At 46.2% G+C, this 17,238-nt stretch overlaps 1 protein-coding gene across 1 annotated transcript in view; it reads left to right on the forward strand.

Moving 5' to 3' along the window:
* The first annotated feature begins 599 nt into the window (after nt 1-599).
* Nucleotides 600-17,238, forward strand: part of jag1b (jagged canonical Notch ligand 1b) — a 30,309-nt gene continuing 13,670 nt past the window's right edge. Inside the window, exons 1-8 of the mRNA XM_052080783.1 lie at nt 600-1,000; nt 1,227-1,532; nt 9,186-9,237; nt 11,269-11,526; nt 11,948-12,008; nt 13,914-14,044; nt 14,146-14,265; nt 16,897-17,010. Coding sequence (XP_051936743.1) covers nt 944-1,000; nt 1,227-1,532; nt 9,186-9,237; nt 11,269-11,526; nt 11,948-12,008; nt 13,914-14,044; nt 14,146-14,265; nt 16,897-17,010 — 1,099 coding nt within the window. The 5' untranslated portion in view covers nt 600-943. The remainder of the gene's footprint in view (nt 1,001-1,226; nt 1,533-9,185; nt 9,238-11,268; nt 11,527-11,947; nt 12,009-13,913; nt 14,045-14,145; nt 14,266-16,896; nt 17,011-17,238) is intronic.

A 17,238-nucleotide genomic window follows, 5' to 3' on the forward strand; every position in this document is an offset into this window, starting at 1 on the left:
GGCTGATTGAACACTATAAATTGTCCCTAGGCGTGAGTGTGAGCGTGGATGGTTGTTCATCTCTGTGTGCCCTGTGATTGGCTGACAAACGGTTCAGGGTGTCCCCTGCCTACTGCCTGAAGACGGCTGGGATAGCCCCCCCCCCCCCCCTTGTGAGGACAAAGCGGTTCGGAAAATGAATGAATGTGCCTGAACTATGTTGTATAATGCAGATGATTTATTGTTGTGTCAAGTGACACTGTTGGGCAATACCTGAAATTGCACGTTCTTGCTCTGATTTTAAAAAATGGTCAGGAGTTACCCACCAGTTACTCAGTACCTGAGTAATTTTTTTCAGTGAGCACGCTTACATTAGTTGTTTGGAGGATAACTTTTGACTTTTACGTACGTTATGATATTAAATAACAGTAGTCTTGAGTGCATGTTGGCTGCTGCACACACCTCTGATGAATTAAAACGCAACATTGTGGCGGGGTGTTAGTTTCCAAAAGCCAACCTGGGCGGTTTGCAAGCTCGGTCGTCTTAAAGGTGATGGGCGGGGCTTGCATGTTGCTCATGAATATGTTGAGGGTGGAGGAAGGCCGTGTTATGCACACACACACACGCACTCAGACACTCCCTCTCGGTTGAACTTGTGCAGGCTGCCTCGCTCCTCTCACCACCTTTCAGTCAAGTCAGTCAGTGCGTCAGTCGGGCAGTCAGCAAACGCGCACCGCCGCATGGCTCGTATTTATGCGAACTTTCCTCACTAACAAGTGGAATCTTGTCTCATCCGACGAGGAAGGACAAATCGCGGGATACGACTCGGGAAGAGGAATCCGGTGCTCGGCTTGAATCGTGACGTGTTTCTGGCGTGTCGTGCATGTTTAAATCGGAGTGCCGTGGTGCCGAGTGTCGGCCAGACGAATAGTTCGAGCAGCAGCGGCCACCTTAGTGCGCAGGCATGACTGGGAGACGGGTCGCCGTCCTTGCTGCCTTTTTACTCCCTTTTCTCCTAAAGGTACGTAATTGCAGTGTGGAGCTCCTTGTTTTGGTCGGGGGGCATGTATGCATGGGGAAGGGTCACGCGGTTCAAGCTGCGTTCATTATACTTCGATTGTCGCTTTAATGTTGCTATGCTAACATAACATGCAGCGCGCAGGGGGGGAAAAAGTTTAAAAACAACCTTGTACCTTTTGAGTGTTTTCTCGCACTTCTCTAATATGGCGCTGCTCTGCTGTCAACAGGTGTCAGATGGATCGGGACAGTTCGAGTTGCAAATCTTGTCTACTCACAACGCGAACGGAGAGTTGTTGAGCGGCGGGTGCTGCCGCGGCACACGGAGCACGGCGGACACCAAATGCACACGGGGAGAGTGTCGTACCTTTTTTAAAGTTTGCCTCAAGGAATACCAGTCGAGGGTCTTGGCGGCGGGGCTGTGCAGTTTCGGAATGGGATCTACGCCTGTCCTCGGAGGAAATACCTTTTCTTTTAGGAGCTCGGCCAGGAATGACAAGGCCAGGATAGTTTTGCCCTTCAGCTTCGCCTGGCCGGTGAGTTGAAGGGGGAAATAAACTATGGCGGGTGGGGGGTGTATTGTTTACAAGGCAATTGTCTATAATTACTGTCTGTCAATCACTTGCTTCTCAAGAAAGCACACCGATGTGAGTGTGGTGAGGAAGGACCCCCTGGTCCCATTATTTGCAGCAATTAACCAGGTGCGGCGGTATTTTTCTCCAGGGCAGAAGCTGACAGCGTGCTGCATCGAGGATCATTTTAGATCGCCATAAATTATTATTTCAGACTAATGGCGTTGGGCCTTAAAAGTGTCGACGTGCTCTCAGAATTCTTCTTTCACTTGATTTTAAGGATGATTAAAGGTGTTGTAATTTAGGGCTGCTTCTGAGGCACTTTTGTTTTCTTGCAAAAAAAAAAAATGCAATGATGAGGCTTAGAAGCAGTGCCATCGCCAGATCTCACTTCGTTTTATAAGATGCTCGGATAGTGCTTATATGTTGTGTCTCGGCCTTTGAGCCAAGGCACGTATTTGCGTTCGAAGAAGTCCCAGACACACCACCTAACAAAAATGTCGTTAAAAGTCGATACATGGGTTATGTATTCTGCCATCTAGTGGCAGAGAATGGAAGTGTTTTCTCTGTCACGATATGTCACTGGCATAGATGGTTGAAATCAATTTCAGACCAAATAAGTGGAGTTGGATAATTCCCCGCCGAGCACATGCCGATCGGAAATCACTGTGCTGTGACGTATTCACTTATAGTCCCAATGAAACGAATGAACAATGAAAAAAAAAATAATAATCTGCCGGTTGCTATAATATACTGCAACGTGTAACGAGCACTTTCTTTGTCTGGTATTTTGGCCGCAGGATAGCATTTCTCAGCAATCACATGCAATTTGTAGTTAAAAGAACAACATTGGTTTTCCAGTGCCGTGTCGATCCTCTGCCTCCCTGGAAGCTGGTCATGTTCAAAACAGTAAAACCTCAATTCCTGGTTTCCTCAAGTGTCAGCTCTTTCTCACAGTTCGGCCTGTGGGAATGTTGTAGCTTTGTGCAAGATGATTTGCCATGCTGGAGTGCATTTGAATGTTGACTGCACAGACTGACTGGCCCCACAGCTTGGCCCGCAAACAACCGCAGACGCACGCACACACACTCACACACGGCCTGATGGGTGAAAGGACCAGTGGATCTGTGTATGTGTCCAATTACATCAAAACTATTTTTGTCGCAATCAAAATTGTGTTTTTTTGTTGTGTTTGGCGTGTCGAGTACCGCTCATGTCATTGGCACACGAAGAGCCAATTGTGAGTGAAATGGAAGACTGCGTGGTTAGCTTTCAAATGCTTTTTTCTTTAATGCCTGTTTCAGCAGCGAGTTATTACTTGAAGGCAGAAAGAAACATTTTCTCTGACCTAATAGTCAGTTAAACAATGCTCTCAGCAGGGTTACGTGCTATTCAATATCTCTCAGTGCATTACACTTTTTTTCCCCCCAATCCTTTCGCCTTCGCTTTAGTCTAGTACCCTTCGACTGAATTTGGCAGATAGATGACACAATCTAACCACCAAGTACTAAAACCACCAAGTGACTTATCTTCAAGTTGAATCTACCTCTTGAGCTTGAGGAAGCCGTCCTGCTTTTTTTTTTCCTTCCAGATTGTTCTTCATGAAATTCTAGGCTGATAGATTTCACAATCATCGTTTATGTTAATTGACATAAGTATGGCTGATTTAAAATCAACATGAAAGTAGTTGGTAGATTTTAGTGGCCTTAGTGACATTTCTTTTTTTCCAAGTGGGGAATCCTGAAGATAAAAAGACAAATGTCTGTCTCTGTTTAGTTTCCTTTTATGGGAACACCGTTGTAACGGGCGTCTTAGTGCCAGATTCGTATTGTATTCGAGATTCTTTTTCAATTGGAGGAGCATTGAGATGCGTGCGAACAAAGGCAAAAGTCCAAGCGATCGTTTTGGTTCTGTATTCAAATCGAGGCCATAAATGGTTTGAATTCCAGTGCCCTTCCTGTTCGAATGAAGCACTTTTGGGAATAGATGCATTTTTCTGGAGGAACCATTTAAAAGATAAGCGAGTGATAGCTTCTCTCATCCATCACTTGAAAAAATGCTTTCCCCCGGTGCACATCAACAGTTGTCAGCCGAGGTTCGATATCACACTTTTCATCAGTTGATTGGCCGCTGTGAACGAGTAGCGGTGTGGTGCGGTCTGGTTGTAGGGAACCTCGGGTTAATGAAGTCTGCCCCTCCACCCTCTTCGTTTTCTCACAGAGCTGCCTGAAGTCGGCCTCTCGTCCGAGCAGGGTCTTTGTTTAAGTCACGCTCGGTTGGACCTCAGGCATTTCATCACTTTAACCTTGCCACCCACAGCAACTGCTGCACTTAATGAGGCTGCACACATGTGCTTAGATCAGGTAGGGTGAGAGCCAAGCATCCAGCTGCATGCCATCGGCCGGACGTCTTTCACCGAGAGTTGTCGTGCTGCCCGGTGTTGATTCGAGCGTTTTACGCCGCACCTTCATTCAGCGGGTGAGCTCAGCCAGCCGGACCCTCGCTGTGTGTATGGCTGGGGTGACAATGGTGTGCCCTCGGTGACTACAGTGAGGATTACTGAGCACAATGGCAGCAGTGCAGGACAAGCAACAGGAAGCAGTTGTAGTGGACTCAGCAGTGATGATGTTGGCTCCCACGCGAACTGGAACCTTGACTCTCAAATCTCTTCGGCACGTTGGCCCATATATACAGTACAGTAAAGAAGACCTTTCAAATTGGGTTAGATGAGTGCAGGTGTTCAAATGGTCGGTTTGAAAGGCTTTACCTACATGATGTGATGTAGGTAAAGGCCAATGTTTGACCCTGCTCGGGTCAAACATTACTATACCGGACCTCCAGTTTATTTTCTGCCAAGAATAATTGAGGGGATTGATATGCTCATCCCTAGTATGGATGTTACCCAAATAACCCGATATGTTGCCACGACACTTTGTGAAATAAACATGAGAGTTTAGTGCAAACATAGGATATTTTTCATTCATCCACGAGAGAGCTTGGAAGACGAGGTTGCAAAGCTGTTCAGCGGATTTGATTGCGCAATCATGCTTTTAGTTATAGCGGTATTTTCTGCTGTATCACAATGTCTCTCAGTCTTGTTTTGGCATTTCAGTGATTGATGAAGTGGGACTAGTCAGTCAATAATGGGCTCAGCCTTGAGGGTGACCACCTCTGGCAGTGGGGGGGTTGGGAGGGGTAATGATATGTTTGTTTTCTATAGGCTGCTCTGATGTGGTGCTCAAGTGCAAATGGCTTAAGTATAAGAGAAAAATCTTTCTTTTAGCCGGGCCGTTTTTAAAGCGCGCTTGCGGTGTTGTGACAGTGACATCATCGTCGCTTTATAGGGTGGCTTGAAACTGCATGGAAACATGCATAGAAAACAACATGTTTAATTGGGTTCAGCTGTTTTTGTTTCCCTATAAGCCGAGTGACCCTCAAAGAGGACCAAGGGCCACGCCGCTTGTTTTGCTTCAATCGTTTGTATGGCTTTCATTCCTGCTCCTGGGTTCAGGGCTGGATGGCCTTTGGAGTCCCTTGTGCAACATTTTTGTTTTCATTGGCACAAGGAGAGATTCTTCATTCTCCAATGCCAGTTGACATACCTTGGCAGGATGTGGAGTAAGCTGCTGATTGGACAACATTGCCTTCCTCCCAAGTCCTTGTTGTGATGAAAATCTCGTTTGCAAACAACACATTCCTTCCCGCCAGGCCATCAGTGCCATCGTCGGCTTAGTGGGCGATTCTCGGAGTTGCCTTATTGTGACTGAGCCTGAAATGTAATTTCCAAACGCTGTGCGTTGCTCAATGGCCTCTATCAGTGGTTTGATCTCGGGTCGATGCTCCCGAAGTGATCAACTCAGGAAAACTGGTAGAGGAGGTCAACATGTCTTTGTCACAACCGATTGCACTTCCAATGAAGCCGTACTTGTTTAATCTGTTGTGCCTTGCCTTTATTTTGTCATTTAGATGTCAATAAACTACCTTGGGAGGGTACGTCCGCGAGTTCCAAGAACAGTGTTGGTGTTTAGCAAAAAATTCCCTTCTTGGTGCGACCAGTGTTATTTTTGCGATTTGAACTGGAGTGTTCTTGGCTGCTTATGGTATGTAACTTGTGGCTGTTTGGCCAGAAAAGATAACATGGCCGCACTCACTCACTTTGCTTGAGAGCATGCACGCTGCAGTTCAAAGACAAGCTGGGAGTCAGCTGGGAGTCTGGGAAAAGTGAACCTGGCAATGGCAGACAAGCTGATAACGGCCTCGAGGTTATGGTGTGATGGAGTAAGGGCCCGGTCCCTATCTTGGTTTCAGCAAGCGTTTATTTGGTCTGGAACCACATTAATGGCAAAGCTACTTAAGATTAACTTACTGCTGACGTTGTTCACACTGAACCTTGCTCATGTTTGTATCCATATTATCATTGCTGTCCACTGGAAAGTATCGCCGGGAAAGAAGAAAATCACAAATTGTGAATTTGGCTGAAAATTTTGGAACAAAAAACTCAGTTTTAGACATGCTTTTCATTGGTCAGCGCAGCCCTATAAAACTGTATGGAAATCAAAAGAAAACAATAGTAATGGAAAAACAAATTCCCATCAAGTTGCTTCTCAAATACAACACCTCACAAAATGTTGACTTGTGTGGTTTTTTTTTTCTGTCTTAGTGTGAGAGCTGTTGGATCGTCCCAGTACGTCTTTGGCAAAGAGCAGATCAGTTTATAAAGGCATCTGTTTTTAATTCATAACGTTACCTGGCGTCAGCCTATTTCCAACACTCTGTTAGGACCCATTGTTGTATTACATCAAAGTTTTGGATCCAGTTGAAGCGATTTTTAGAGAGTGTGTCTGAACAAATCTTAACAGTGATGAGGTGAATATGGAGCCTAATTTTGCAGGTTTGTTTCTTGTTTGTACAAGGCCCCCGGAGGACTCACGTGTGGAAATGGGATAAATGTATGGTGGCACAGCTCTCTTGCCTCCATGTCGGGGCAAGTCCTTAGACCTGAAAGCAAAGGGTGTGTTGGAGATTGGCCTTATACAGGAATTTGCCTGTTAAACATTAAACATGCACCCTGATGACAATCCCCCTTTAGTGTTGTTTTGTTTTTGTTTGGATGAGATTTCTGTGTGGGGTGCATTTCCTACACCCTCAGGACCAAACGATTCGAATTGTGCCTTTGTTGTGCTTCGGGAACATGATAGTCCTTCACAACCAGATCCAAAGATTTTTTTCAGAACTGCTTTTAAGATCGAGTACAGAAAATCCATCAATCATTCCCGGTTTGTCATATCACCCACAGCTACGTCAATGGTGATGTTGCAACCGTGACTGATGTTGATGTTTTTGGGACATGAGCGATCTTTGTGGGTTTTATGTCGATTTGAGTTTCCTGTTTTTGAGAGAAGGATGCTCGCATTGACAAAGCTGTATCCCAATTGTGAACAAAAAGGGATACATTTAGGAATGTAGAATAGGATAAGTAAAGTGAACATGTTCCATTGTCTGCACCTCAACACAAATGGTAACAGTTTCTGATAAGGCTTGTTGTTTTCTCTATAGTGATCATTAAGAATTGTTCATTCATCTTTGACGCTATTGGGAAAAAAAATTTAGTGCAATAATTGGATGCCTCCAACAGAGGTGTTTGGGAGTCACCAATAGGAAGTAGGGTGTAATCAAGTCAAACCTCCGCTGAAATTCAACACCTCCAGGCAGCGTTGACATTTACATCAAAGCAGAGATTCAGAACTGGTAAATATTCACCTGTCACATAAAAAAATTGAATCTCCATGGTCATCAAGGACTTTTAAACGCCCATCCCGAGTACCTTGATTTATGAATCCATTGTTTCTTTGTATAGAAGCATTGCTTCAATGCTCATTGCTACAGAAGCCCACAGTTGACAAATATGAATGACATCTCCTGATCTAAACCCCACAGAGGATGGTGAAAAGCAAAAAAAATAATAATAATAATTTAAAAAACCCTGAAGAGACCACAGATTGGGGGGATTCCCCTTCCGGGATGACCAGGCTGCAATGGATGCCGAGTGGGCAAGATTTAACACAGAATGCGCTGCTGCATAAACGCGAGAACAGAGTTGTTGAGTCGAAAATTGATGCCGAATGTCTCCCGTGATGACAAAAAAAAAAAAAAGTTGTAGTCCAGGAGGCTAAGTGAGAACACATGAGGGGAACACCAAAGTAACAACGCTGTTAAATGTGAGAGTGGGGAGAGAAAGGCATCTTGTGGAACCTTCTTTCTAATAATGTAGCCGCATGCTGGGCGGTGATTCTTGTTGATTAGGTCTTGGATTTCCATTGTTACTTGGTCTGCGTGTGTTGTGCTTGCAGCCAAGTTGTGAGTCAAAGTCTGCCACGCATGGTGATGATGAGCGCTGTGTTACAAATAATATCCACTGATTGCAGGACACGCTGGCACAAGATGAGACAAATGTCTCCCGGAGAGATGGAAAGTTTAATGGCTGACAAAATAGGGCAAAGCAGTAAAAAAAAAAAAAAGAAAAAAAAGAGGGGTGGGGGGGTTGCGGGGGGTGACTCATTGCCACTCTGCCCTCGCTCAGAGCCGATCGGGGGTTTCCCTCAGAGCAGGTGTGTACTACCATGAGGTCATCGCAGCGATGGCGTGCGCCTCCGAGAAGAGTCGTCGGGGTGAAAATGTGACGGTGAAACATGCCTTTGTGGATGTGAGAGGGACACTGTTTCGTGCGCTCGCAGACGTGTGGTGGGCTCCCTCGTGAATGTGGCGACTCGTGAGAAAGTGTAAGCTGATATTTACGCCAGTGCTACCGACACTGATCAGTCGTCGCGCTTCAGGAGCGCAGACCAACCCGCCAGGACGCATCATTCTTTCTGTTTTTCCATATGCCTCCTTTAGTTATCATCCTCGTTGTTCTTATTTTGTCTGCCTGTCTTTTTGTGATGCTCATCTTAAAAAAAAAAACAAAAACAAGCGTCAAGCGCGGAAGGTTCCCAGCCTTCGTAGCGCCCATGTTTTAAATTGGCATGAAATGCATATCGGCGGCAAAACAGACCTCCTGCTTCCTCAGAACTTTGGAAGTCATCCGCTGACGTATCTGGCCACGTTTTGTAAACATGTGGAAAACTTTATTTGGGGGGAATCGGGTTTCTGTGGCTGAGATGAAGACGCATTTTTGGCATGGCCGTCTGTATTATCCCTCTTTGTGTACTTTTTATTTTATTATGACTTGTTGAAGTCATTACTGTAGCGTCTGTGTCGTGTCATCCGGCTGGGTCATTGGGGCGGGGGGGCGGGGGGGCGGGGGGGGGGCGCTTCGGTTGCGGTGCGTCAGACTCCCTCCTGCAGAGTTTGTCTGCTTTCGTCCGTTATGCCCCCCACCCCCACCTTTTCCCCTCAAAAATGCAAGCATATCCTCCCTTAATCAGATCAACAAAACTGCTGTTGTTAGATCCAAAGGTGGGTACTCTCAATGTGAGGTGAAGCTGAACCAAGTTTATTTGTGTGGTTTGCGTAACCCTTATTTTGAGCATTGCTACTGAACAATTGTGACAAATTGTGCACATACAGATTTTCTTTAAAAAAAAAGTCTAACGATCTAATTTTCTCTTTTTTCTACAGAGATCCTACACTTTGATTATCGAAGCTTTGGACTTCAACAATGAAACGAGCGGTGAGTAAGAGGTTGAGCCCCTCATTTCCTTTTTTCCTCTCTCGTCCTTAATGGCATCTGGAAGGTCAGGAAAGGAAGTGCCCCCCCATCCCCGCAACCCCCCCCCCCCCAAACCACTTTCCATACGGTCTCCTGGGCGATCACGTGTCTGAAAGAAGAAAGTGTGTTGACAGGTGGATGCAAGGCGCGAGAGCAAGAGGTGGGAAAGCAAGTGGGGGGAAGAGAAGGAAGAAGAAGAAGAATCGAAGTGAAAATGTTTGCATTCTGCCCCGATGACTGATGGCAGGTGCTGCCCGCCAGGGTCTGGGTCACGCAGTCTCACTGTCACCGGGGCGTGAAACGCCGCGTTCATCCGGCCACCCCCTGGGCCGCCCTTGCCGCCAGCATGCTCACTCAGAACAGAAGGAGCAGGTGGTTGTCTTGATCTGTATTACCAGCTTGTTAGTCAAGGTAGGCCTCAGAAGGTGTATATGCAGCGAAGCGTCCCCTTCCGATGTGATTTATTGTCCTGACCGTTAACGATACTCATTGGCAACGGCGTGCTCGGCGGTCGCAGTTTTGAGCCCGGCTTGTTTGTGCAAGTCTCTTTGGATGAGGTCAACAAGGTTTCGGTCTTTTCTGCCGTATTTGGCGCTTCCCGGAGAACCATTAGGGCACTGGTGTGAAGAGCCCCTTGAATGTACACTCAATGCTGGTGAAGCCCCTCTGCAAGCAAGAGCTTTTCCAACATTATACCTAGTCGCAAGTACTTCGATATTTCATTGCCACTCTTCAGATATATTTCAATGAAGTATGTGGAAAAGTCCGGCCTTTCTGCTTTGAAAAGTTAATATCTTCTTAGTGCCGTGATGTCTTGTTGGGTCGGTGTGTGGCCTGTGTAAATTTGTCTTGTCTATTTCACGCTCTGCCTCGAGCGGGGCAACACTTAGCGGGGAGGTGCTACCCCCAACACTGCGGGCCGCTGCTCGGTAGAGATGTGCCACATAGCTGAAGCACTAGATTCCAGTTCCCTGCGAAATGTTGCCACTCAATGCGATTCCAGTACTCAAACATCGCCCTGCTGCCATCCCATGCGCACCACTAACATGGTAAATAAATGACAGCAAGCCACCCTTTTCACTCTGGTTCAGCTTCGTTGCATCATACTACACAGAGGAGCGACTCAACCCACTGGTCAACCCCCCCTGGCCCCTGTGTGCAGTAAATAACCTCTCTGACACATTTTTCATTCTCTCCCAGGTGAAAGATTCACGAAAATTGTTTTGTGTGCGTGTCTTGTACGTGCCGTACAGTGAAGTCTCTGTGCTGAGCGCCAGTGGCTCACTTTGAATTGTTTACTCTGTGTGCGTGTGTGTCCAGTGGTCTACCTTAGTCCTTGTCCTCTCGACAGAGCCATGACCCCCCACGCCTCCCCCCTTCCATGTTTGAACTGAAAGTCTGTGTGTGGTATCGGTCTAATGTTGTAAACAACATGGTCAGAGACTTGTTAGAGAATATTGAGGGGGGGGGGGGGGGGGGGAAGGTTGACTTGAGACAATTTTAAAAAATGTTATGTGAGCTTGGGGGGAAAAAGTGCTGAGGGGCACAATAGCTTTCGCTCCAGCACTGAATGCGGCGTTGGTGTCTTCACACTATAATTTATGGCGACTGCGGTTCTGTCCTGGCCCAAGCAGATGCGAAAGGGCAGCATGAAGCTGTAAACCTGAGTTGGAAACCGACTTGGGACAGTTGGTAAGGGAGTGTGAGTGAGGGCAAAAAAAGCAGTTTAACGTGCTTATTAAAAGCCGCCTTCTCTCTTTTGCATTTCCTGTAACTACTCTCGCTCACCAGTACACATAGTTGCTTTGATTACATATAATCAGCTATCTTCTGCGATTTGTGCGCAAGCATCTTCGGTTAGCCACCGCGAGGTCCGTCTTGTGCGCTTTGAAAGGCACGGTTACATTATAGCGCGCTCGCACCGAAATGGATTCCTTGGAGCCGAGAACATTGCAGCTGGTGTTGATCCTCTCACTTGTTGTCGTGTTCAAGGTGCGGACGGGAAGGCCATCGAGAAATCTTCGCACTCTGGGATGATCAACCCAAGCCCGCACTGGCAGAAGCTGACTCACAATGGCCCCGTTGCTCAGTTTGAGTACCAGATTCGGGTCAGCTGCGATGAGCACTACTATGGCTTCGGCTGCAACAAGTTCTGTCGACCCAGGGACGAGTTCTTTGGGCATTACACGTGCGACTACAATGGGAACAAGACTTGCCTGGAAGGCTGGTCGGGACCAGAGTGCAACACTGGTAAGAAGTCGTGAATTGTCCATGTGGGCTCATGAGTGACATCACTGCACGACATATTCGCCGAAGCTTGAGAAAGGCTAAATTATTTATGTGTTGTGAAAAAAAAACAGCTAGACTACAGTGTGAGTCATGCTGATACATGCTGGGTCATTGCTACTCAATGGATGACTTTGTTTATATAAATACTCTCACCCCCCTTTCGGTTTCCATTCAAATGTTGTCATCAGCATGACTGAATAAACTCGTCCTAATTTTTGACACAGCTTTCTGAGTTGCCGTGTGGCTGATCTCATGGAGAATACATATGCGTATTCATGCTCTGATACTAAAGTGCTAAACATACACCGTAGCCAAGCTAAAGCTGATAAGTTTGCGTGTAGTTGCTCGGCAACCAACATGAACTTTCTCCCCTCTCTTCTAGCAATATGCCGACAAGGCTGCAGCACCGAGCATGGATCATGTCAGGAGCCAGGTGGTTGCACGTAAGTGATCCAAGCTGCCCTGTACCATTTCGTATGGCGTGACCGATATTTTGTCAACTGCGTTGATATACTGCAGGTCACAGGGCTTGACCCATCCGCTTATTATTGAGGTTGTCGTGCAACATACTGAGGGGTTTTAGTCACATTATTTCTCGACATGGCGGGGCAAATTTGACAAACAATATCATGCAGCACTGCGGTAATATGACTGTCTAAATATCCCTGGTAAACACTGAAGTCATCTTGATTGCGCAGGTGTTGTCTGTGTCGTAGGGAAATCGTGTGCCTTGCTCCGGTAAGTGTGTGGGAAGTGAACTGGCATCTTAGCCCGTCATTAAGTGTCGTTTCTAAAAAACACAAGGTTGAGCTACTCCCTCCTCAATGGGAGCAGCCTGTTTGAGGAAATGCAGGGCTAACTGCTCAGCATCCATGTTGGAAATGCCCCACCCCCCTCCATCCCGACTCTAATTAGGCCGGCGTTATCAGTCAAATCATGTGTAACATTTGGGGTGGGCTTTTTAAACGCATATTGTTTGTGCAGCTAATGGCTTCCTAATGCTGTTTTTGCACACAGCCAGAGGAAGAGCCAGCCACAGATGGGTATCGGTGCACAAGCATTGTGTGCATCATCCTGTACGAAGCACCCTGCTCTGTCCCGCTCTCCTCACAGTCAGACATTAGTTGCTTTCTTCATTGTCTGCTTTGGCTCCAAATCAAGCACAGGGAGTGTGGGATTGGTTCACTTTTTGCATAAGCGTTGTTGTTGTTGTTTTTCCTGTAGCTTTTGAACTCATTCGAGTTTCTTGTAAGTCCTTGTGTGGCCACTGGCTGAAAAATGTTTTCCCACACAGGTGTGGCTGTATTTGGATCTGACTCGCTTATGTTTCTCATCATACCTTATATTAGACCTGCCTTGAGGCAGGGACAGCCCCAACTGCTGCCGACACTGTGGGAATCGAATGTAGTCACTAAATGGGTTGGTTACAGTCTACCTGTGAACTTGTGTTTTGCAAAGCATCGTCTCGACACATTGAAGTGGCCCGGGTTTCCTTGTTGAGTCGTGTGCGTCAGAAGTGCTGAGCAAAGCGCTGCTTGCGCACCCCACTAATTTAGCTGCGTAATAACAAAATAATTTGGGAGCTCGCTGGGGAATCCTCCACCTGTGCCCATTGAGAGAAGATTAGCACACCTTTAAGAATAGCCTCTTTAAATTAATCACAGAGTGAGGTTTGCTTAACCACAGGTTTATTTTACAGTCCATTCCTGGGACCTAATGGCCATGCGGCTCTCCCAGAAAGGTCGCTCCGTTTGCTGCCCGTTGCCATATAAGCGGCCCTGTCACCACTCAGTCACCTTTTGAGGGAGCGCACCTATCTTCCCGGGAAGAAAAAGAGTGCAACGGTATCTGTGTAATTATGGACCTGGACATGTCGGCGGTCAGCACGAAAGAGAGCTTTCCCCCTCCTCCTCTGGCCTGAGGCAAAAGCTTAACACATGACTCATGGGAACCAAGACTGTGAAGAGCCCGGCGGGATCCACGCTGTTCTCTGGCTCTCCTGCCAAGCCGCAAGCACACTGTTGGTCAGGAAGATGTGTGTTCCGATGCTAATGTTAGCCATGGCAAAGGTCTTTGGAAGTGGAATTTAGTGTTTGGACCGAAGCGTTATTGCAAAACAGCGTTGTTGCATAAGCGGCGTTTCATTTAAGTTGCATGTGTGGCCTTTTAAGATGCAGCAGTCAAGACGGGGGGCGGGGGGAATGCCTCTTTGTTTGCTGTGCAGCACAAGTTAAATCCAGATTAATTTTGCTCGTTTAGTAATGGGGACTAAACAAACGATTAGTCTCCGGTTTTTAGACACAGCGTGTGTGCATATGATGGTGACGGCATTTTTTTGTTTCTTGCAGGTGTTTGTATGGTTGGCAAGGCCAATACTGCGACAAGTGTATCCCCCACCCCGGCTGTGTACATGGCACCTGTGTGGAGCCCTGGCAGTGTCTCTGCGACACCAACTGGGGCGGACATCTTTGCGACAAAGGTTCACATTTTGGATTACAACAGCCAGAATTAGAAGATGTTTAGTTTTTTTTTTTTTTTGCCAGAGCAAATTAAATACCTGTGAACTCCTTCATATTGCAGATCTGAATTACTGCGGCACTCACCAGCCGTGCATGAACGGAGGGACTTGCATCAACACGGGACCGGACAAGTACCAGTGTTCGTGTGTCGAGGGCTACTCTGGAGCCAACTGTGAGAGAGGTGAGTGCCACAAGATTACTGACCATAATGAAAAGTGCTTTTCAGATGGGGTTTGAGTGTTGCGTAAGATCCAAAATGTGTTTGGCGGTGTCATATTAAGCTTGAAACATTGTCTGGCGATATTGAGTCCAACTTCTCCAGTTACAGCCTCCACATTTTTTTTTTGCCTTTGCAGAGGCAATGCTCACTTTAAGTTAGTTTTCTCGTCGAAAGTCTGCATCACAAAAAGGTGCTCCTTCCCTCAATGGCACTTTAATTGGTGTGTTGCAACGTCCTTTTGTGTTATAACCTATCGAAGATTATTATTATTGTTATATATTTTTTTGTTCATTATTTTTACCAGTGCGTATTGAAAGCCAAACTTTGAGTTACAAACGGCAACTTGAGTCAAGTAAAAAAGAAAAAGAGAGACCTCACAGTCAAGGATGCACCCTTAAGCTGTTTATTGAACCAGAGAGTCAAACAAACAAATACAAAATGAGAACATTCGCAAGGAGCTGCAGTTGGCAAAACGTAACAATTCCTTCATTTACGATAGTTACGCTTGATAAAACCAGGTAATTTTTTTGACATTCTCTCATATATTTTGCTTTGGTGTTTCTATTCAAATTCTAATTCATTGTTATTTGGCTTCAATAAAACCATGGGTGTTTTTTTTTTTTGGGTGGTCCCCGCCCCCAAACAGACAGAGGTGTCTTTTTGGGGGCGGGGACTGGAATAGAATAATGATATCTCAATGAGAAAATGACAGGATATTGAATAAATGCGGTTACAAGAGTGGTCACAGAACCAATTCAACCCATAAACCAAGGCAGCATTCTATTTTAATTTCTTAAATTCCACATGAAAGGAAGGTGCATTACAAAAACCTTTTGGAGGGTTTCTTTCATGTCCTAATTGTGGTAATTCTGACTACTTGGCGAGAAAGTGAGGGTGCGGTGTTTGACCTGACATTTGAAAGTATGAAAGGTGCAATAATTATCTTTGTTGTTTGTTGCAATAACGGTAGACTCTGCCTGATCTCGTTTGATAGTTTCAGTCAAAATATTGAAATCTTTCTATTCCTGTTGCTTGTATTGACATTCCTGCTCATGCTGTAGGAAACTCTTGTGTGATGCTCCTTATGAAAGCATGAGTGAACTGTTTGAGAATCTCCACCAAATCAAATGGTAACATTTTCACAAGTCGGAACACTTTTGTAACATAGTGGCGGAGGAATGAAGTGGCGTTGCTACGTTTCTTGACATGATTGGCTTACAGAGAGAAACCATAATCAACGAACATTTGGAACTGAGGAATGAAAGTGTTTATGAAAAGCAAACTGTCCTATTTTGCCAGACTCTTGTCTTCTGTTATTATTTGTTCATTATTCAATGTCAGAAGATGCTCTTTTTTTGTGTCAGTAGCGACAGGTCTATTGAATGGCCAACACCATGAACTGGTTGCCAGCCAATCGCAGGGCACACATGGACGAACAACCATTCACACTCACACCTAGGGACAATTTAGAGCTTTCCATTGACCTGTCGTGCATGTTTTGGGAATATGAGAGGAAACCGCAGTACCCGGAGCATAACCACGCAGGGCAGAACATGCAAACTCCACATTGGAAGGCCGGAGTTTTTGTGTAATTCTAATAGCAAACAAGCAACGGCAATGAAACTGTTTGTTCCCTGGTGAAGTGGATGGATGATTTCATCTCATGTAGCTGTGAGAAGTTTGCGCCGACTTCAGAACTGAGACGATCAGAGAGTACAATCAGATAACTGTGAGTTTGCAGTAATCTGTGTCCAATTCTGCACAAGTGCCTTCCCCTCAAAACAAAACAAAAAAAATCTGGTCATGCACAGTGTGGTCGCTTTCCCGTGCCCTTTCGAAGCAGACGGTAATGGTAATGTTCAGCTGCTGCAAAGCCTTACCATGGAGATGATGGTTCTTTGCTCATTAAAAGTGAGCCTTGCAGGGTGCTGACAGCTTAACTGCAGACATGTCAGGAAACGGTGCCCTCCGCGGCCGGAGGTGTGCAGCGGAGGAGGCGCTGTCGACATGTTGGAGCAGAGAGGATGTCCTCTTCCCTCCTCGTCCACTGATCAGCTTGATTGCCTCGCCTTCCCCTGAGTAAATCATTCATTTGAGATTCTTGCTCATCCCAAACTCGCTCATAATGAAGTAACTCGGGCAGATGCCCCCCCCCCCTCCTTCCCCCAACGCTCCCACCCCCACTTTATTTTCCCCTCTACTCTCCCACAACCCCCACACCCTCCGCTTTGTTCTCCCTCCCACTCAGGAAATGATTGGCGGCCAGTCAGTGCAAAGTCACAGTGCGCTGGTCAGGTTAATTTAGCATGAAAGATGATTTCCTGGCAGTGACCCCCCCCCCCCCCAAGTCGGGCGGTTAATGAGTGTGAGATTTGCAGTGAGAGTTTGTGATTAGTGAAGGTGTTGTTAGTCAGGAGAGTCACTGGCAAGAACTATGCAGATGGTTTCCCATCTGATGTTTTGAATTGCATGGTCGCATTCAAAGAGATGTAATTACAGAAAATAAAAGCTAAATTGGAGGTGGGGCGGAATGAGTCACACAGGTGTATTTCGCTCGTGTGAGAATGTATAACCTGTTTTTTTGCTTTCTAGCGGAGCATGCCTGTTTGTCCAATCCCTGCTCAAATGGCGGAAGATGCTCAGAAACCAGTCACGGTTATGAATGTTTTTGTGTACCAGGCTGGAGCGGCCCTTCTTGCACTCTCAGTGAGTACAACTTGCGCTCGTAGCACTCATAAAATAATATGATACATAGCCATAGATATTGGGACTCGTTGCACTGGGGGAAAAAAAATCACCGAGCGGATCGACCAAATTGGTCGCTATAATGACTTCCACTCTCTTGGGAAGAGTGTGACGGATTGCCCATCGTTGAGGTTAGAGGTCATGTTGAACGTGAGGGCCCGGATCACAATATCTTTTGTACAGTAGTTG

Source organism: Hippocampus zosterae, chromosome 11 (assembly GCF_025434085.1).
Source record: "Hippocampus zosterae strain Florida chromosome 11, ASM2543408v3, whole genome shotgun sequence".
Taxonomy (NCBI): domain Eukaryota; kingdom Metazoa; phylum Chordata; class Actinopteri; order Syngnathiformes; family Syngnathidae; genus Hippocampus; species Hippocampus zosterae.